Source organism: Myxine glutinosa, chromosome 14 (assembly GCF_964187855.1).
Source record: "Myxine glutinosa chromosome 14, kmMyxGlut1.1, whole genome shotgun sequence".
NCBI classification, from domain to species: domain Eukaryota; kingdom Metazoa; phylum Chordata; class Myxini; order Myxiniformes; family Myxinidae; genus Myxine; species Myxine glutinosa.
Genome location: NC_136274.1, coordinates 75246315 through 75269677, shown reverse-complemented (window position 1 = coordinate 75269677; position 23363 = coordinate 75246315). Strand labels below are relative to the sequence as shown.

The 23363-nt window shown below is 44.8% G+C and overlaps 1 protein-coding gene across 1 annotated transcript in view; it reads right to left on the bottom strand.

Annotated features, from left to right (window-relative positions):
• LOC137439923 (annexin A2) overlaps positions 1-16682 on the bottom strand; it is a 55527-nt gene extending 38845 nt beyond the window's left edge. The window contains exons 1-2 of the mRNA XM_068136177.2: positions 16496-16682; positions 11602-11674 (exon numbers count right to left, since the gene is read on the bottom strand). Coding sequence (XP_067992278.2) covers positions 11602-11664 — 63 coding nt within the window. The 5' untranslated portion in view covers positions 11665-11674; positions 16496-16682. The remainder of the gene's footprint in view (positions 1-11601; positions 11675-16495) is intronic.
• Between the last annotated feature and the right edge of the window lie 6681 nt (positions 16683-23363).

Genomic DNA, 23363 nt, shown 5'->3' with positions numbered 1-23363 from the left:
TTCATGAAAGCTAAAACTGTTCCGGTTGCCATCCGTGAAAGGGTTGACCAGGATTTGGACAAGCTTGAAAAGGAAGTTCGGTACTCAGTGTAAAGTTCTGATGTAGAATAGATCACGAGGCGATGTCAAAGAGAACAATCGTTTATTGCAGCACCCGGATTCAGGTTCATGTCGACGACCCCATCACACACACACCCTGCCCCCTTGGCCGGAACTCCACCTTCATACTCCAAAACGCGAGCAAGCACTTCCGGTTCCACACAACTCATGTAATACCGTTACATCTCCCTTTCCCACAACAAGAAAAGTAATAAAGTAAAAAAAGCAAACCCTTGTAATACCATTACATGTCTGCACTGTCATTAGATCATTACAACACGACACCAGTAGCCCAGAGCAGTTAACACGAGATAACCAAAGTGTATAAATGCAAACATCAGATAAGCAAAGTGTTTTATAGATCAAGACGGCATGGCGCTGTCACAGCTCGGCCAGACCTCGTGTGGACAGGTGTCAGGTTTTGTGACGGAGGCAACCTGTGACTAAACCTGGCAGAACGCTGGGGAGATTGATGAACCATCTCTGCTCTGGTCGCACAAGTGACGTCACAGTCATGATTCACAGGTTCATTAACAGACCTTGCAGATGGTTCGCTGTTCCCACTCACTGTGGCTTCAGAACTCTTGTTTTGGCTCGAAGATTGATGGGGCACCGCATCACACGCCGGGAGCTCCTGAATGTGAATTCGGTCGCGTCGGAGTGTTTGACCATTTGGTGATGCGAGCAAATATGACCGTGGGTCTTCACACATGCCGAGAACCGTGGCCGGTTCCCAACAATGGATGTTGTGGTTCTGTACGCGAACTCGCTGTCCAGGGTATAGGCCCGACATTTCGTGTGTCCGAGCATGCCTATCGTGGTAGAGCTTTTGTAAGTAGCGGCGCCTATCCAGCTCCTCATGGATGAGGTTGTCATCGTCGTGCAGGTTGGTGATTCTGGTTGGTACCAGCGATTTGATTTTCTGCCCATTAGCAGTTGAGCAGGACTTGCCAAGCTGTAGCTCACCTGGTTGGACCGCCAAGATAGCAGTGCCATATGAAAATCCTTTCCTGCACTTTTTGATTTGCGGAGGATAGATTTCACTGTCTCGACTTGGCGCTCAATGAATCCATTAGATTTTGGGTATGTTGGAGATGAAGTGACGTGGTCAAAATTCCATTCCCCCAGCAAATGAACGAAATTCTGCGCTGGAGAAATGAGGACCATTATCTCTCATAAACGTATCAGGAATTCCAAACTCAGAAAAATCTGTCCCAAGGTCGCAATAATCGTGCGACTGGGAGCAAACTCTGGCAGTTTGCAAACAATAGGAAATTTGGAATAATAATCTGCGATGACAAGCCACTGAGCTGCATCAAAATAGAACAGGTCACATCCGACTTTGCTCCATGGTCTGAGCGGAATGTCATGTTGCTGTAGTGGTTCAGGCAGCTGAGATTTCCGGTGTTGTTGGCAGGTAGGACAGCATTCCACTCGCCCATCAATGTCCTTGTTAACGTTATACCAGTACACAGTATCCTTCACCAGCGGTATAGTTTTCCCATGTCCAAAATGGCCTGAGTGGAGTTTCTGCAGAATGTCGTTTCTCATACTCTTAGGTATAACGACTCTCTCTCCTTTAAGAATTATGCCATTTTCAATTGACAGCTCATCCCGAAAACTCCAGTATGTCATAAGAGCCTCTGGGAGGTCCTTCAGATGGTCTGGCCATCCACAGATAATGAAGTTTCGAAGTTGACTCAGGTCAGAATCACGAAGTGTTTCCTGTTGTGGCTGAGACAACTTCTCAGAAGAGAAACGCACCAAGTCAACACGCAGGTCCAAGTCCATTGTCATTGTATTGAGTGGACTAGGAAGGCAGGATAGGCCATCGGCAAGCTGATTGTTTGCCCCAGGGCGGTACTCCGTTGTAAAGTTATACCCTTGGAGTCTGACAAGCATTCGTTGCAATCTCGGTGGGGCAGCAATCAATGGCTTGTTGATGATCATCAACAACGGTTTATGATCGGTGAGCACAATGAAACTCCGACCATACAGGTAGGTATGGAAATATTCAATGCCAAACACGATGGCCAATAGCTCATGTTCAATGCAAGCGTAACGTTGTTCAGTATCTGTTCGAGTTTTGCTTGCATACGCCACTGGCTTTAGCTGGTTTCCATGGGCCTGAAGCAATGCTGCACCAAGGCCTTGAAGACTGGCATCGCATTGGAGGTAGACTGGCTTCTCTGGCTGATAGTAGTGGAGAAGAGATGTTTCCGACACCTCATTCTTCAGATGATCAAATACAATTTGATGGTGCGGCTCCCATAGGAATTCAGAATCCTTTTTGAGAAGGTCTCTAAGAGTCACGGATTTCACACTGAAGTCGTTGATGAAGCGCGACAAATGTCATGAGGCCGATGAAATGTCGAAGCTCGGCTTTGTTCTCAGGTTCTGAAACAGCTCTCAGATCTTCAACCTTCTGCTGGTCAGGCTGTATTCCTTGGCTACAATAAATGTTACCGAAGAAGGTAATGCTGATCTTTTTGATGTAGCATTTACTTGAATTGAAAACGAGACCTTCGCATTGTGCTGTTTTCATCAGTTCCTTGAGGTGCCGGTCATTCTCCTCCTCGGTGGCACCATAGACAGCGATGTCATCTGCTATGCCAACTGCACCTTTACAATTCTGGAGAATACGGTCCATTTCCATCTGGAAAATATCCTGGCTTACACACAGTCCAAATGGCAACCATTGGAAACAATGCCGACCCGCTGGGGTCTGAAATGTAAGAAGTTGTTGGCTATCTTCATCGATTCTTACAGACCAATAACCTGACTTGGCATCAAGTTTCGAGAAGTATTTCGCTCCTGCAAATTTGTGATTGAGCTCTTCCGTTGTAGGTATTTTGTGATACGGGCGAATCACCATGCCAGTGCACCATGCAAATTTGTGATTGAGCTCTTCCGTTGTAGGTATTTTGTGATACGGGCGAATCACCATGCCAGTGTAAAGGGCTCGATTGAGGTGCTTTGGGTCCAAACAAATCCGAATATTGCCATCTTTCTTGGTTACATATGTGAGAGAGCTGACCCACTCCTTTGGTTCCTTGATATGCCGTATGACTCCCTGTATAACCATCTCATCGAGTTCTGATTGAATGTTGTCCCTGAGAGCAATAGGGGTTCTGCGTGGTGGATCGACATATGGTGGGACATTTGGGTCCACAACAAGCTTGTGCATTGTATGAAATTCACCGATGCGGTCAAATTGGTGTGGGTATGCAGCCATAAGATCCTTCACACTGTTGTAAACCAGTGGTTGGTTACTGTTCACTGAACAATGCAACGTAACAATGTGTAGATTCTCACACGATGGGAGGCCCAGAACTGCAGGACCACTGACATCCTCAACAAAAAAAACGTGTGCTGGTCCACGGTGATCCCTTGTAACTGCAAGCCACGTCTACAGTGCCAAAACACTTGATGTGGGTTCCATTGTATGCAGTTAAGACACTCTCTGCTGTCTGAAGAGAGCCAATGTAGGGCTCATAATTTGAATTCAGCATTTCAGGCAACGTGTCGAAAAGTGCAAATGGGCAATGTGTTTCCTTGTGCACCTGTGTCCACCTTCAGCTTAAGATAATGAATACCTGGCCTGTTGCATAGACTGACATGAAGTGTTGTGTAAACCTCATTACGTTGACCAGGTGTATCAATCGAATCAAAAGTCAATGAATCAAACTGTGACGCAAGGTCATCAGGGTCATCGGTGTTATGCTGACACCTGTGTTGCTGTTCCATTATAGGTGCGTCATACACTGCTTCGTGTTGTGCACTGGCATGGTGAACACTGTGAGCATTAGGAAACCGTGAATACCTTACGCATGGGTGTTGTCCTGGAACTCGAGGTCTGGTGTACCTTCTTGGTCTATGTTGTGAAGATCAACACAAGCATGTGATGTCCGGGGGTTCCAGTGATCATTCCGGCGAGCATTACCTGTAGGATCATAGTTGTTGGGTGCAAAGCTTCTCAATGTTTGGTGTCTGTAGGCACTCGATGAGAGGTAGGGTCGTAGTTGTTGAAACTTGGACGTAAGACAGAACATGGCCCAATGGCCTAGTTTAGCACACAATCTGCATGTGTCGTTGCGAGCAGGACATTGGTTACGTGCTGGAGGGTGTGAGGTACCACAGTGTTTATGTTGTCGGTTGCTTTGTTAGCAAAATCACTCATAGTATGCAGCTGTTTGATGTATGTGGCCGACGCCTCGTATGTGTGCCCCAGTTGCAAGGCCTCGTTAAGAGTGAAGGTCTTAGATTTTGTCAGAAGCTCCTTCTGAACGTTGGACATTTGGGTACTTGCAATGATCTGTTCTATCAAGCGGTCATCCTCTTTTTATTTGGAGCTGAAATCACACTTCTGGGAGAGAAGCTTGCACCGGCTGATAAAGGCGTCCAGTGACTCGCCGAGATTCTGGCTGTAGTAACGAAGCTCCAGTCGACAGATCCTGAAGTTATCTGAGGGTTCCATTTGTTCCAGGAAGCAATTAAAAATATGTGCGGGTTGCTGCCGCTGTTCGTCTGTTAAAGTCCATGTGTTGTACCGTTTGAGGCCTTCCTCTCCCACTTGAAGCAGGATCAGTGGCACCTGGTTGTTCTCTGTAATGCAGGTTACGCTGAAGAGAGGGGTGCAGGTTACGCTGAAGGTGCGGGACGATGATCCTGTATTCATGAAAGCTAAAACTGTTCCGTTTGCCATCCGTGAAAGGGTTGACCAGGATTTGGACAAGCTTGAAAAGGAATGGGTCATTGAGAAAGTTCGGTACTCAGTGTAAAGTTCTGATGTAGAATAGATCACGAGGCGATGTCAAAGAGAACAATCATTTATTGCAGCACCCGGAATCAGGTTCATGTCGATGACCCCGTACACACACTCCTGCCCCCTTGGCCGGAACTCCACCTTCATACTCCAAAACGCGAGCAAGCACTTCCGGTTCCACACAAATGATGTAATACCATTTACCCATTCCAATGCCAATACCAATACCAATACTAGAATACCAATGGTGCTTCACCGATTGTGCCAGTTATCAAACCAGATGGCCAGTTGCGGATTTGTGGTGATTATTCGGGCACCTTAAACAAATTTTCCGAGTTGGAACAATACCCAGTACCTACGCTGGAAGAACTGTTAAACAAACTAGTTGGTAGGAAGAAGTATATGAAGCTTGATTTGTCCCAAGCTTACCACCAATTAGAGTTGGCCCCTGGGAGCAGAAAGTATACTACGGTAAATACACACCGAGGCCTGTACCAGTACCGAAGGCTCTCATTTGGGGTAAACACAGCCATTCCAGTTTTTCAACGTACCATGGAGAATTTACTAAAAGACCTTCCCGGGTGCTGCGTGTACATTGATGATATCCTGGTGATGGGAAATAGTGATGACAACCATTTTAAAAACCTTCACAGGGTTTTGAAAAGGCTGGAGGAAAACGGAATTACATTAAAACATGACAAGTTCCACCACATGCTGGGCAAGATTGAGTATGTTGGATTTGTTATTTCGGCTGCGGGGGTATTCCCTACAAAATAGAAGCTTGAAACTATCCAACAGGCAGGGGTCCCCGAAAACGTGAGTGAATTACAGTCATTCATTGGCCTCGCAAATTTCCTTCATCGTTTTGTTCCAGATTTTGCCAAAATCATGTCTCCTTTGTACCAGATACTAAAAAAGGAGGTGAAATGGAAATGGGGAAAGGCCGAGGTTAACTCAATTGAAAAAATTAAAGCTGCTTTGTGCTCCAGTCACGTACTATGTCATTACAACCCTCATGCCTGCTTGGTCCTTCAGGTGGACACATCCTCTGTGTGTGTGTAGGGGCAGTCCTACGTCAACCCAGTCCAGAGGGTGAGTTAGAGCCGGTGGCCTACGCATCGAGAACTCTGAACGACGCGGAAAAAATTACTCCCAGATTGAGAAGGAGTCTTTAGGAATAGTTTTTGGAGTGACAAAGTTTCGGCAATACCTCCTGGGGAGACATTTCATGCTAATGACAGATCATAAGCCTCTGGTAACTCTGTTTAATGAGCACAAACCTGTGTCACAGTTAGCGTCAGCAAGGATAAAGAGATGGTCCTTACTGTTGGCAGCTTACGATGACAGTCACTACACCATACAGTTCATCACAGGCAAGAAAAACGTTTATGCGGATTTACTCTCACGAAAACCCATACCGGGTCATCCTACAAAGCCTGAACGAGTGACTGTGGAGGTACTTCTGGTGAAAAATGATGAAATTGTGAATGCCGCTGTCGTCACGGCTGAAACAAAGAAGGATCCAGTTCTCTGCAAGGTACTTAATTTCACAAAACATGGTTGGAAGGAGAATCCGGAGGAGGTGATTCGGCCTTATCACAACAAAAGGCTGGAACTTTCTGTGGAAGACGATATTGTACTGTGGAACTCTCGGGTGGTTATTCCCACATCGCTTCGGCAGATTCTACTCTGATTTACATGCTGAATATTCAGGCATGGTAAAAATGAAACAAATAGCCAGGAGATACCCATGGTGGCCAAATATCGACAAGGATATTGAAAGCACCGTGAAATCGTGTGTAATGTGTCAGGAGAATGTGAAGGCGCTGCCGGGGAGCCAGCCCGCATCGTGGTCTTAGCCTGCCGGTCCCTGGAAACGACTTCAGCTAGACCTGGCGGGCCCTTTTAAAGGGAAAACGTTTTTGGTTCTGGTGGACGCTTATTCAAAGTACTTAGAAATAATTCCCTTGGTGAACACTACTGCCACGACCATTATTCAAAGCCTTCGACATGTTTTCAGTGTTTTTGGTCTGCCGGAACACCTTGTGACTGATAACAGCAGCCAATTTACCAGAGCCGAGTTCCAAAAGTTTCTCATGACAAATAACATTAAACATACGCGGACTGCCCCAGGACACCCTGCTACGAATGGCTTGGCAGAACGTTATGTCGGTCATTTTAAGGAAAAAAAAGAAAAAATTGGAGATACCGGAAAGTTGTTACAAACCAAACTGGACAGATTCCTGTTGACATACAGGGCCACACCGACCTCATTTGGGAAATCACCTTCAGAACTGTTAATGAACAGACAGCCTAGAATAAGGCTCAGTGCTCTAAGAGCTAACCAAACCAAACAACAAGTGAAGATGTTCCAAGAGAACCTCGGGTATGTCCCAAAGTTCCAGCAAGGCCAACTAGTGTTTGCGCGAAATTTTGGAAAAGGTCCGCGCTGGGTCCCTGGGACTATCTTTCGGGTCATTAGTCCAATAAATTATGATGTGCGAGTAAACGGGTTGGTGTGGAAGAGACATGAAGAACAACTACGTCCCCAGAATGTGACCACCCCTTCATGTTTACAACCTGGTGGTGAAATGGGGGACCCCAACCAATTCCCAGTCTCGCTTCCTGGACCCTTGTCTCCAACTAGTCTTGTTGGGAGGGGGAGTCAGGAAATGTCTATTCCATTTACACCACATGTTGAACGAGCTGTTCTTACCGATCAGCATTTTGATGTCTCAATTTGTTCTCCACGGGTTGATCAATTTGGGAATCCAGAACCAGTTGTGGATGAACCCGTGCCTTCATCATCTGGTCAACTACCTCATCGGGTTGGTGAGTCCAGAAGATTTCCGGTGCGAGAAAGGAAGAAAACGCGAAGACGAAATGAACAATGCTGAGTGTGTATTTGTCTACCACCTGGTTGGATAAGAAATTTGTTTTTTGACCCCTCCAGTCTAACATTTGTGAAACTGAGTTAATTGTAGGTTGGTTAATGAAATGATGAACGGCTTGATGTGATTGTGTTATCTGGTTTATATGACAGACGAGTACAGTGATCCTAATGATTAACTACCATTTTGTTGTAAGATTTAAAGAGGGGGCAGTTGCTGTGTCCGTTGGTTCGGGTTACCACGTGATTGGGGGAGAATAGAGGAAGGGTGCGCATGCGCAGAAGGGAGAAAATGCCGAATAAAGAAAACCTCTTGATTCTCGTTCCTGTTGCTGTTTATTGACTCTACGGACACTACAACTTCTCACACATGCAGGATACACCTTTCCCTTCAGCTTCAACGACACTTTACTCCTCGTCGGCGCGCCACTCAGTTCCCGAAACTTCTTCCATGCACATCTCACTCGAGCAACCATTGCCGAGTCTGATCCACCTTCTCCATTCAGCATGTCTCCGAGGTAGCAAAATGTTTTCACACCTTCCAGCTTCACTCCGTCTCCAAGATTCAACTCAACATTTACTCCATCTGCAGCTCCCTCTGTGCATACCTTACACTTGAATGTAGCTGCCACACTGGTTAATGACCCTCTCAGACCACTACATTTTTGATGAACCCACTCAGCGCACATTGCACATTGAATGGAGTTCACGCCGACACCCTTCCTGCACACAGCACACGGCCACTTCCCAGTTCTTTCCACCTCACCACATGCTTTACCACTTGCCATCACCTTCGTCTTTCTGATATTCACCTTCAGACCTTTTGCCTCCATACTGTACATTCCTTCCACTTGTTCATCTTCTCCTTCAGTCCATCCAATACTCTCCTCAATCAACACCAGATCATCTGCATACAACTCCCACGGCAAACAGTCCTTTACATTCCAAGCCAGCACCTCCATCACAGCTACAAATAGTCGTTGGACTTATTACCGACCCTGATGCACTCCCACCATCACCTCAAACTCACCACTGTTCCCGTCCTTCGTCCTTACAGCTGTGCGCACTCTCTTGTACATTGCCATCACTACTCTGATCAACCATTCCTCCACTCCTAACTTCATCAACACTACTTCACGTGGAACCCTATCGAATGCTTTCTCCAGATCAACAAACCCAAGAAACAACTACTTCCTCTTCTCCATGTTCTTCTCCTGCAACTGACTTACAATAAAAAGCGCAACTGTCGTTCCTCTTCCTGGCATAAATCCGAACTGCATTTTGTCAATCTTCACTTTCTTCCTTATCCTCCTCTCCAACACCCTTTCCAATACCTTCATTCCATGCTCTAATAACTTTATCACTCGATACGAGCCACACTCCAGAGGGTCACCTTTCCCCTTGAATAGAGGGACGAGGGTACTTAGTTCCCAATCCACTGGAATGCGGCCTTCTTTCACCACCAGATTACAGATCACTGTCATTCTCTTCACACCCAAACTTCCCGCTGCCTTCAACATATCTCCCACAACTCCCGTCGGCCTTCCCACTTTTCTACTCTTCATTGCTTATATCGCTTCCTTAACTTCCTTCTCAGTTATCTTCTCTGCCAGTCCTAAAACTGGGTTACTCTCTATGTTGCCGTCCCATTCATTCTCTGAATTCAACAGCATTTCCATCTTCCTTTAATTCCATTTGGGTCCACAACGATTTGTCCCACTTCATCCTTCAAGCAACTCACCCCCATCACATCACACCTCTCTTTCGCTATCTGCTTTGCAATCCTGAATACCGCTCTCTGACCCTCTTCCGAATCCAAGCGTTCTCCGAACATTTTCCTGTATGCCTCCTGCGCCTTTGCTACCTCTTTCTTTGCAGCCTTCTTGGCTGCCTTATAACTTTCATGCTCTGCCTCTTCTGCTCCCATACCCTTCTGCCACTCCTTGAAACCTCTTCCTCTTCTCGTCAATCCTCTTTCCAACTTCATCATCCCACCACCATGTTTCCGAGTGCCTCGGTGGTCCTTTTGTCCAACCACACACCTCACCAACGGCTCCCAACAGACTATCTTTCATTGACATCCAACCACTTTCAAGCTGAACCAAATCATCCTCTACCCTACTCAGCCTCTCTTTTAATGCCTCCCTCACTGTCACCTCTTTCAACCTCCACGCCTTCATTCTCGGTTGGTACTTCACCCACCGAGCTCTCCTCTCACCTTTCACCCTTTATATCGCAGACAACCAAGTGGTGCTGTGAAACAGCCTCCTCCCCCGGGATCACCTTTGTGTCCCGGAGGTGCCCCCTATCTCGCCTAAGCACCATCAGGTAGTCAACGGTTGTCGTCGACCCACCTGACGTGTATGTAACAAGCTTATTATCCTCTTTCTGGAACCTGAGTTCCTGAGTTACCTGAGTTCTACCCTTGGAGAACGACTCGTGTAAACTGCTTCCAGGAGATGGATGCCTTGTTGCAAGGAATTACTCTAGAAAATGAGCCCAAGTATAGTAGTGCATAGGAAATATGTTATTCAAGATACGTTGAGGAACTGTCTACTTTTCTTATTTCTACTTATTCTGATATCCTTGTATTTCTTTCCTTGCGGTATTGCAGATCGTCATGGACGACAATGGGAAGCAGGGAAGATTGTGGCATAGTGAATGCCATACATTCATGGTGTTGTATTTTTATAAGTATTTTGTTGATGTGAGTGCCATCCATGACCTACCCTCTCTCCCCACCCTCCCACGCCCTCCTTGCTGCCCCCCACCCCTCCACACACCCTCTCGCAACGAGATACCCTGAGACGGATCTCTGATGACGTAGTCGTACAAGAAACACAAAGCAAATATTGTGTTGTGTAACAAGTATTGTTTATTCTTCGTTATTAAATTACAGGCTGTATCCACTTTGATGTGTAAATAATAACACACTAACATCGTTCGGTTTTATTGTGGGAGGAGTCATGTGACTGGGTGAAGGAGTTGTGCAAGGCACCATCTTTACTGCCACTGTTGTGTAACGACACGTTGTGCATGTTCTCATGTCTGAAAAGGCTACGATACCACTGCCTCCTTGTCTGCCTTATCATTATGAACCTGATCTTTGGACTTGTTCTTCATAACAAGATAAACTGTGTTCTTCAACACCATTTTGGTTTCTCTCAATACAGGCTGCATTTGCCACAATAAGGACAGCACAACTTCAGCAGAACTGGTCCCTCGTTACAAAAAAAAAGTTCTAACCTACGCAAACACATTGAACACACTCACTTATAGTAAAGATCAATTCACACCCGCTCCAACGTAATAACACATTTGTAAATTCGTCCTTTAAATTCATAGTTGATAATGCAATAAAATTCATACTTTATTTTCAACATCTGGTAATGTTTTTTAATACTAAACTGAAACTTAAATTGTCAATTGCTTCTCAATTACCTCGTCCGGCATGGAGATACCTATGCAGATTCCTCCATGAGCAGTAGGGCAATGATAATGAGATAAAGCCACCTTTAGAGGCCATTTTTCCCCGCAAAGCGGGGGTTGGCCTTTTTCGGGGACCGTGGTTGTTGTTGTTTTTTGGTCCCCTTTTTTTGAAGCAATGTTTTACGGCCGGATGCCCTTCCTGCCGCCAACCCTGTTTGTCGCCTTTTACGACAAACAGGGAATTACCAGTGAACTGGTACTCAATTAGCCGACCTCGGAAGGATGACAGGCTGAGTCAACCCCCATTACGAGTAGTCAAATTATTTATTTAAGTTAACATCTGCACCAGACGAGCAGTGAATGTTAATTGTTAACCCAAGTGTGTATACAAGCTTCTGTGTTGTTCTTTCTTCCATACCGTCATTTCGGCCTGTCCCTCCTCCATCGTGACATACTTCAGAATTTCCGAAACCATCGACATGATGGACAACCTGCCAGACACAAGCACCCATTGTCACAAAACAATGCTCTAAAGTGTAAACCAAACGAAAAAAAACAAATTCAAGTCTATACGAACCAGATTTCACAGGTTTATCAAGGAAGCTGTCCGCACACACTTGTAATTCGCTTACGGAGATCGAGGATCTCAACGGCAGCTTTAGAACCGGGCTTGACCTTCTCTACGTATCGACCGATTCTCTGAAAATTAGCTGCAGTGGTGCCAGAAGACCGTCAAGAAAGGTCTCAGACAGCAACGATTTTCAAACTATGAATAGAACAAAGGAAAGAGCTTTTCATTCCCAGATGGATGGAATCCCTCGAGAGGAAAAGTAAAAACACGACTTGAGGTTATATGGAAATAATTTGGTAACTTCTTGCTATTCCATTTGCATGAAAAGCCAAAATTATTCTGTAGAACTTCCCAACCCATTGTCAAACTGCAGATTTACTATTTTAAATTAAAGGATTTATACATATAGTCATCTTGCATGAGAGACTCGGTAGTGAAGTGGGTAAAAGCCTCGTGGCTTGGCCCTCGTTTGGATGGGATCGATGCCAAAGGTTACTCAGTGGAAATTTCCGTGCCCTGCGAGGCGGGGTGACCTGTATACAATCGTTCTTTACCATGGATACCCTTACAGTTGTGAACCATGGAAACCTTCACGACACTCGTCGGTGCGCCGTCAACACTCGAGGTATCCACTTCGACCGTACCTAGTACTACCTAGTACAGCTGACTGGATATGAGGATATGATAGCTTTTAATTTATCTGCCAGATTTACCAATAACTCCTGAGTGGTTGTGAACCGAATGGGTAGAAACCTCCTCTCGAATTGGGACAACGCACGTGCACCCTCGTTGTTATGAACACAGTGTTACCTCTCATATTTACACATTTTCACCCGGTTAAAAAAAAAAAAACTTATCAAAATAATTTTCTTCAATATGACAATGTGTTGTTTGTTCGTTTGTATTTAAAAAACATTTGAAAGGAGATCCCGCTGATCATATAATGAACGAAACATTTAAACATGTTGAACAAAACCTGTTCAAAGGAGAAAATTTTTTAATGGATGTTAAACTGGTGAGAGCGTCCTTCGGATGGCTATTAAAATGGAGTGGTGATTCGTCGGCCAGACCTTAAACTGGCGTGGTCGTCCTCAGATGAACACTAAACTGGCGTGGTCATCCACGGATGGACATTAAACTGGCATGGTCGTCCACGGATGGACATTAAACTGGCATGGTCGTCCACGGATGGACATTAAACTGGCGTGGTCATCCTCAGATGGACATTAAACTGGCGTGGTCATCCTCAGAGGAACAATAAACTGGCATGGTCATCCTCAGATGAACACTAAACTGGCGTGGTCGTCCACGGATGGACATTAAACTGGCGTGGTCATCCTCAGATGGACATTAAACTGGCGTGGTCATCCTCAGAGGAACAATAAACTGGCATGGTCATCCTCAGATGAACACTAAACTGGCGTGGTCGTCCACGGATGGACATTAAACTGGCGTGGTCATCCTCAGATGGACATTAAACTGACGTGGTCCTACTCAGATGGACATTAAACTGGCGTGGTCATCCTCAGATGGACATTAAACTGGCGTGGTCATCCTCAGATGGACATGAAACTGGCGTGGTCGTCCACGGATGGACATTAAACTGGCGTGGTCATCCTCAGAGGAACAATAAACTGGCGTGGTCATCCTTAGATGAACACTAAACTGGCGTGGTCGTCCACGGATGGACATTAAACTGGCGTGGTCATCCTCAGATGGACATTAAACTGACGTGGTCATCCTCAGATGGACATAAACTGACGTGGTCATCCTCAGATGAACAATAAATTGGCGTCTTCGTCCTCAGGGGAACAATAAACTGGCGTGGTCGTCCTCAGATGAACACGAAACTGGCGTGGTCGTCCACGGATGGACATTAAACTGGCGTGGTCATCCTCAGATGGACATTAAACTGGCGTGGTCATCCTCAGATGGACATTAAACTGACGTGGTCCTCCTCAGATGAACAATAAACTGGCGGGGGCATCCTCAGATGTACAATAAACTGACGGGGTCGTCCTCGGATGTACAATAAACTGACGGGGTCGTCCTCGGATGGACATTAAACTGGCATGGCCATCCTCAGATGAACAATAAACTGACGTGGTCCTACTCAGATGAACAATAAACTGGCGGGGGCATCCTCAGATGTACAACAAACTGACGTGGTCCTACTCAGATGTACAATAAACTGGCATGGTCATCCTCAGATGTACAATAAACTGGCATGGTCATCCTCAGATGTACAATAAACTGGCATGGTCATCCTCAGATGAACAATAAACTGACGTGGTCGTCCTCAGATGAACAATAAACTGGTGTGGTCGTCCTCAGATGAACAATAAACTGGTGTGGTCGTCCACGGATGGACATTAAACTGACGTGGTCCTACTCAGATGAACAATAAACTGGCGTGGTCCTACTCAGAAGGACATTAAACTGACGTGGTCCTACTCAGATGAACAATAAACTGGCGGGGTCATCCTCAGATGTACAATAAACTGGCGGGGTCACCCTCAGATGTACAATAAACTGACGGGGTCGTCCTCAGATGTACAATAAACTGGTGTGGTCGTCCACGGGTGGACATTAAACTGGCGTGGTCGTCCTCAGATGAACAATAAACTGGCATGGGCATCCTCGGATGGACATTAAACTGACGGGATCATCGTCAGATGAACAATAAACTGGTATGGTGATCCTCGGATGGACATTAAACTGGCGTGGTCATCCTCAGATGAACAATAAACTGGTATGGTCATCCTTGGATGGACATTAAACTGGCGTGGTCGCCCTCGGATGGATATTAAACTGGCGTAGTTGTCCTCAGATAGATATGAAACTGGCGTAGTTGTCCTCAGATAGATATTAAACTGGCGTAGTTGTCCTCAGATAGATATTAAACTGGCGTGGTCATCCTCAGATGAACAATAACCTGGCGTGGTCGTCCTCGGATGAACATTAAACTGGCGTGGTCGCCCTCGGATGGATATTAAACTGGCGTAGTTGTCCTCGGATAGATATGAAACTGGCGTAGTTGTCCTCAGATAGATATTAAACTGGCGTGGTCATCCTCAGATGAACAATAACCTGGCGTGGTCGTCCTCGGATGAACATTAAACTGGCGTGGTCATCCTCGGATGGACATTAAACTGGCGTAGTCGCCCTGGCGTGGTCGTCCTCGGATGAACATTAAACTGGCGTGGTCATCCTCGGATGGACATTAAACTGGCGTAGTCGCCCTGGCGTGGCCGTCCCTCGGATGGACGTTAAACTGGTGTGGCCATCCTCCAGATGGACGTTAAACTAGGTGTGGCCGTCCCTCGGATGGACGTTAAACTAGGTGTGGTCTTCCCTCGGATGGACGTTAAACTAGGTGTGGCCGTCCCTCAAATGGACGGTAAACTAGGTGTGGCCATCCTTCGGATGGACGTTAAACTAGGTGTGGCCGTCCCTCAAATGGAAATTAAACTGAGCGTCCCATCCGCCGACATTAGTTGGTGGACGTCAAAGATCCCATGGTGTCCTTCGTGAAGAGTAGTCGAGACATCCCCGGCACCCTGGACAAATTACAAATTCTAGAGCTGACCTACAGGGTCAACTGCCGTGCTCCTGGAAGAACCCGTCGTAACCTGCAGCCACTTGCTGCATACCAACGAAGACGACCTTGGGTGGCACTTACAAAAATTGAATTATTAGGTACTAGATATACGTCTTCTTCATACGTTATATTCCTCCTCGGTTTGTCTTTTGAATCCCAACAATGGTAAAATCTAGAATCATTTTTAATGCAGATAGGGGGTAAAAATGGCGGTGCAATTTAAATGGGATAATTAAGGAGTCCAACCCATCAATCTCATCAGTTTTACGTAGGAAATCGATATTAAAAATTAAGGAAAATAATCATTGTACAACTATTGTACACGGGAAGGGAACCGTTTAAATTTTGTTCTTAATACAACAAATTACAACTACATGGGGGTTGAGGAGTCCAGCGTATGGGTGCTGGCGAACTAACGCATTTAACAGGGCGCGGCGTGGGGCGGGGCTTAGTGGTGAGGCGTGGCGTGGGGCGGGGCTTAGCGGTTAGAACTGTCGTATTGCGGAGACATCGTGATGGTGTGCGTTTAGGGGTGGTGTGTGTGGGGGGTGGGGGCTTCTTCTCCAGCAAAGCAATAATACGATCCACATAGTAATTACGCATTTCACCATGTCTGTGCCAAGAGGGAATAAATTCTCTCGCGGACGCGCGTAATGCACAAGAATGGCGGCGGGTCCACGGAATGGTCAACAGCTGCACTGTGTGGGCTATTTATGACGGATTCGCTAAGAGAGAATAGAATATATAAATATATATATATATATCATCGCAAATTCCAGCACGTTCGTAATTCGTGTTCACGACCAAAAGCAGGAATAACGAACGAACCATATAGATTATAGATAGATACATAATACTAATAATATAATCTAGAAACGACAACAGGTTCCTCTACCGATCGTTATACCTTTTTTGGCACCTGTCGGAATATTAATTGGTATCTCGTACTTTTTGACACAAACCGTGCATTGATCTCAACAAGGACTCAAAATACACATCGTGAAAAATACTCAGATTTAAAAAAAGAAATAATTATGTAAATTGAACCACTTTACAACATACGTCGCATGACGTCGGCTCAGATACAAGTTAAACACCTTTCAGGTTACGAACACCTCACAGAGAGTGCTCGGGCCTCACCTTCACCGGTGCCGTTTTGTTCGCCGCTTGCTCCGCAACGCCTCGGAGAAAACGCGTCTCGGATAAAACTTCGATAGCCCCGCCCACGACCACGCCCCTATGGTATTTCGCACAAACCCCACCCTAACCAAGTCGGTCTTTCACCAGATCTCAACACCAGATCACCAGATCTTTCACCAGGTCTGTCTCTAATCTCGATACAAGTTCAATGAATGGCTCGTGTCTTGTATGCTTGACATCTCAAATAAATACGTTCTCCATATTTCGATGATCATTTGAATTTTACAAGAAAGCAATCCGAGATATTTCATAAAAAGGAGGAATCCATTTATCAATTGAGCACAAAGGTAGAAATCGTGAATCTACTTCCACGAATACCACCCACATCCCCCACCCCCTGCATGCACGAGTCCAAACCTCCAGATTTCAAGGCCAGAATACTTCAAATTATTGGTAAAGCTTTTAACTAATTTCTTTACGAAAAATTTAAACTGATACAGGGAAAAAAACAAAACAAACAAAAACTTTCATTTGTCAGATCGTATAATTATCAAGCTCTCCATTCTGTAAACGACAAAAGTGTACCAAGAAGGGACATGACGTCAGAAGAGCCTTCTCAAAGTTGGTGACTTCTTTCAGAACCGGGAGTGAAACGTACAAGACGTCACCTGGGGTGCTACAGTCGTGGCCAAAAATATTGGCACCCTTGCACTTTTTTCAAATAACTCACAATTTTCTCGAAATAAAAGTTGAAATTGACAAAAGTGTTTGGTCTCCACAATTTTCTGTTTCACTGTTAATATTACAGAACATTTGTTTTTGTTTCAGAACTTAATATATCCTTTTAAATCAGAAAATAATAAGAAATGGCATTGACAAAATTATTGACACCCTAGACTTAATATTTGGGAGAACAACCTTTGGACAAAATACCTGCAGTAAAGCACTTCCTATAGCCATGAATGAGCTTCCTCCACCTCTCTAATGGCAGTTTCGCCCAATCTTCTTGTGCAAACTGCTCCAGTTCTCACACATTTGAAGGGTGCCTTCTCTCCCAACAGCTGTTTTCAGATCTCCCCACAGGTGTTCAATGGGATTTAGATCTGGACTCATTGCTGGCCGTTTTAGAACAGTCCAGCGTTTTGTCTTGAACCAGTCCTCGGTGCATTTTGAAGTGTCTTTGGGATTATTATCCTGCTGCAAGACCCATGACCTTCGACAGAGACCCAGATTTCTCACACTGGGTTTAACATTGCGCTCCAAATTGCCTTGGTAATCTCCCGATTTCAGGATGTCATGCACACATTCAAGGTACACAGTGCCAGAGGCAGCACAGCAACCCCAAAACATCACTGAACCTCCTCCATGTTTGACTGTAGGGAAGGTGTTATTTTCTTTGAAGGCTTCATTTTGTTTTCTGTAAACATAGAGATGATGTGCTTCACAGAAAAGCTCTAATTTGGTCTCATCTGCCCACAGGACATTTTCCCAGAAGGATTTTTGCTTGTTCAGGTGTGTTTTGGCAAACCCCAGTTGGGCTTTTCCTATGTCTCTCTCTCAGCAGCAGTGGGGTCCTCCTGGATCTCCTATCATGGAACCCCCTTTCATTGAGTAAACGACGGATGGTGCCAGTTGAAACTGTCGTACCTTGTGTCTGAAGGTCAGCTTGAATCTGTTTGGCAGTTGATCGAGGTGCTTTCTCCACCATTCGAACAATTGTTCACTGCAATCTTCGATCAAGTTTTCACTTTTGTCCCCATTCAGGGAAGTTGGCTGCAATGCCACGGGCCTTAAACTTCCTGATAACATTGCATACGGTGGACACAGGAACATTAAGATCTCTGGAGATGGACTTGTACCCTTGAGATTGTCTATGCTTGGCTACAATCTTGTGTTGGACCTCTCTGGTTTTCTTTATTTTCTCCATGCTCATTGTACACACACACATTGTACATGTCATTGTACGGTACACACAAAACAGCAGTGACACAAAACAGCAGAATTACTCCTTTTCTCCATTCAAACTGGTTGAATGAGTGATTTTTATATTGCAGGCACCTGCAAATCACCACAGGTGAGTTCAATTCCAAAGTAAAGGAGAATCACCTGCTTGAAATTTAATTATTTCTAACAACTTCTTAAAGGTGCCAATAATATTGTCCGGGCCATCTTAGGGTTAGGATTAGGGTTAGTGTAAACTTTTCAGATCATTTGTACGATTTTGAAACTGTAAAAATAACTTGCCTACCTCCTTTTCATTAAAGGGTGGAACCAGTCTTACATGCCTACCAATATCCCAAGAGTTCTGACATGTTGTAGAACTAGCCGGCAAAGATGATTTCTGTCCATCCTCCCAGTAATTCAAGCTCCCCGAGTTTAATTTCCTTCTGATACTCCATGTCCCGTTCCTTTAAGCTTTCCTTTCCTCTGCTCTTTTCTCCTCGAGTTCTCGTTCCTTTTCTGCTTTTCTTTCCTCTCGTTGCTGCCTCCTCTCTTCCAATCCAACTCTTTTAATCCTTACTGGCTCTACAGTTACATCTGCATTTTCTGGAGCTCCATACTTCCTTTTTCCTCTAGTAACCAATCCAATGCTACCTCTTCCCATTTTCTCTCTCCCACTAAATATTCTACCACCAACGTCTGAATCTCTGCCTTCTTCATATTAGCTCGGACCTCCAAGTTACAGTATTTGGCCAACGTCCTAAGTTCCCATCTTTTTAACGCCTGGAAATGTGCCTCATTAGGGGATGTCACAAAATTTTCCACATCAAACACCATTGTGACTCTTAGTTAGCAAGCCTGTTGATCTTCACACAAAGAATGTCAAATTTGGGAATGTTAGGGAATTCAATCCCGGTCGAGCCCCCAATTTCTGTTACGTGTTACCTCCCCAAACTCCGGTTACGGTGCCCCTCAGAGTCTCGAAAGGGAAGGCGGCAAAAAGATTTGTTATTTTGAGTGTTCTAATAAACCATGGTAAAACCACACCAATGCAATTGTGTTGAACAAAACAAGTAATTGTATTAAGAACCCTCACATACACAATAATAACACTCTTAAAGTGCCATGAAAATATCACTTGCATCAAATGAACAATACATATGATGGTACCATCATTCCCTAATGCTCTCAAAGCAATAAACTCACGATACGCCAAACGTGAGTGGAATGTAACATTCCTCAAAGTCCGTGCACAAATCCTCACGCTGGGTGAAGGTCAAATTCGTGCAAAACGACAAGATTGCGGGTCGAATTCGTGCAAACAGGCAGTTATCGACACGGCTGTGAATGAGGAGTTACGAGGTGAGAGGTCGATATACGGGATTGAGGCGATATGGGAACCAACGGCGATCCACACGATGATGTCGATATGGGAATTTCAACAACAAAACATGAAGCACTAGGCGGACGGCCTCTTCGATGAAAAAATGGCCGATCGGCCTGTAATGGAGGCTCTTGCTTTCCCACCAACAATAGCTTGTATGCAACGCAGGTTATTTTTATTTTTGGGAGCAATCGAGGGAGCGATCTGTTGCCTATACACTGCCCAAATAAAGGGATGTGTCAGAAGAATGCATTGCACGCAAAGAATAAGATCGCCTGTATGGCGAGTACTCTGCTTGTGGCGAATGGAGCTTTAGCATATGTGGGTATGTTTGTGATGGAAATAGCGCCCTCTGGTGTGTGTGTGTTTGTGTGTGCACGTGTGCATGCTAAAATTGGTGGTTTTCTAGAAGAAAGTATCAATTTGTGGAAATACCACCACTTTAAATTGCCCACCGAAGTTGGGTCGACATGATATTAATAATCATAACAATACCATGACTTCCCCCTTACCCTCTGGCCGACCCAGCTAAAAACTGTCATGAAATTGTTTTTCACAGACAGGTTGATTCCCACGGTGTCCTTCACGAAGAGTAACGTGAGCAATCGCCGGCACAATGAAAATAATTCCCGCCGTAACCTTAGTCAAACGTCAGGCCTGGCCATCAGGTTCGTGAAAGACTTGGGCAAAGTTTTTCCCGACCAACCCACAAGACGGTGCGAATAATTGTGGCCGAAGAAGAAGAACGGATGAAATAGTGCAGGGAAGTTTTCGCCTTATTTACATGCGTAATAAATAGATGTCCCATTAACAGCCCGCATTTCAAATGGTACCACAATAAAGGTAAATAAAGCAAATGAGATTTTAACTCTTATGACTCAAAAGACAAGATATATTTGTGTTGAAGGCAAGAAACATTTATTTAAACATCACTAAAGTTACTCTGATAAAATTTACTCCAGGAAGGTTAATAATTGGGTTTGTGAGACTATCCTATTAAATGGTTAACGGGCGATTCAGCTTTGTATCCATTTTCATTTGGCTTCCACGTGGGACGGCGAAGAGATCTTATCTGTGAAAAGCATTCAGCCAATCGTTTGGGATGCATGGCACGCTCTGAAGAACATCAAAGCCATGAGTTATTTGAAGGGTGGACAGAACGCCAAAACGCACGGTGCAAGCTGGGCGTGGTCGATCATAGATGGGCGTGGAGGCTCGCAGCTGGGCGTGGTCAATAATAGCTGGGCGTGGTCGATAATATCTGGGCGTGGCGTGTCGAAATGCAGTACAACATTTAAAGCACACTTGTAATTCAGCAGAGAGTCGACAGTATAATTTGGCAAAGCATCATACTGATAATATATTAGATTTGCACGGCAGAGATGGAAGTGGAACCATTCAGCTCACTCGTTCAGGGGCAAATGCATGCACGTGGAGGCTAACAGCTCACGATCGTGCCAGTCCTTCATGTTTCGACATACCAATGGGTATTCGTGAAATGGAGCAAAAATAAAAAGAAGTTTGCTTTGCTACATCATGTTAATTCAGATTTTATTGGTGGCGAAGCGCCACCTAGCGGTGACCATAAAGTACCTGAATTAAAATAATACCGTACAGCTAAATGCTTTTTTTCAAATAATGCACCATTTCTTCCAGAAAATTGTTCAAATTAAAAAATATTTTGGTATCAACATATGTATTTCTTTGGTTTTCAGTGGAACAAAATTAAAAAGGCTGAAATTTTTAAAATTAAATCTTAGCTTATTCCACAAAGAAATCCTAAAATGACCCGGACAATATTATTGGCACCTTTTCGAAGTTGTTGGAAATAATTAGATTTCAAGCAGGTGATTCTCCTTTACTTTGGAATTAAACACACCTGTGGTGCTTTGCAGGTGCTTGCAATATAAAAATCACTCATTCAACCAGTTTGAATAGAGAAAAGAAGTCATTCTGCTGTTTTGTGTCATTGTGTGTATCACAATGAGCATGGAGAGAAGAAAGAAAACCAGAGAATTGTCTGAGGAGGTCAGACACAAGATTGTAGCCAAGCATGGACAATCTCAAGGCTACAAATCCATCTCCAGAGACCTTGATGTTCCTGTATCCACCGTACGCAATGTTATCAGGAAGTTTAAGGCCCATGGCACTGCAGCCAACTTCCCTGAATGTGGACAAAAGTGAAAACTTTATCGAAGATTGCAGCGAAGGATTGTTCGAAATGATGTATGCCCTAAATTAACGCCATTTGCCGTTGGGGTTAAGATTTTTTGAAAATTGACCCAGACGAATAACAAAGTCAATCTAATAACAAAGTCTGGTGCGGAGTTTGGCTGGGATAGTACTCATGTCAAAATATAACACAGGTGTCATAAGACAAGTTCAAGGTGTAAGTGCACATCAAGGTAAAAGTTCACTTGATTTTTTGATTTTCAGTATACAGACTGCGAAAGTGTGGCCTAATGACCCTTTTGATCTTGGGTTTTGAGCGGATGTCAGAATCGGCAGTTGAGTCAAACAATCCTGCCTCATGATGGTGTGAGGCTGAGGAAAACATTTTACAGCCAATCGGTGTGGGGCTGAAAGAGCTGCAAGGTTAGAATTGAATAAAACACATAAACACAACCGCAATGTGGTGAATTATCCACACATACGCAGTTTCACATCTGTTAATGTGTCCTGGTGGTCAAGGTAAAGGCCAATCAAGGTAAAGGTGTCCTGGTGGTCAAGCATAAGGAAGACATAGTCTGTTACAATATGTATTGTTGTGGAAAAGACTCCTAAAGGTTAAGACTCCTAAAGACTCCTAAAAGACTCCTTATATCCTTAGTATATGACTCAGCATAAGCGTGACGTAACTAATTGTAATATTAGACACGTTTTGCTTATGTGGACAAAATAAGCCGTTGTCCCCCGGATGTCCTAAAGTGGTTGGGAGGTTTCATAAATTCCTCGATACAATTATGATTTTGAGTTTCCACCCATACGAAACTACTCCCGATCCGAATGTAAACACAATCACGGGTTTGGCATTCACAGTTTCACCATTTACCGCATGTGGAAGCATTTACTATTTCTGCATTGTCTGTATCCGTGTGTAGACCTTACAGTCGACATCACGGCACTTTCGCTTGAGACTTTGCTATCTTTCTGTAATAACCCAATTTCTTTCATTATGAAACATGCCCTGGTGTTGGCTTAGCGGTTAGCATGCTGGCTTGGGATCCTAGGATCCTGGGTTCGAATCCCGGTTGATCGCTGAATTAACGCCAGGGGGGTTGACTCAGCCTGTCATCCTTCCGAGGTCGGCAAATTGAGTACCAGCTTGCTGGGATGAATGATCACGGTGTGTACACCGTATCCCTGTGGTAAGAGCGTGACCAAGGGTTGGCGTCAGGAAGGGCATCCGGCCATAAAAACATTTCCTCAAACAGGGAACCATGATTGTCATGGGGCCCACAAGGCTAACCCCTGCTCCAGCAGGGAAAATGGCCTTAAAACGATCATTCATATATTCTATATATGAAACATAAGAGCCAGACA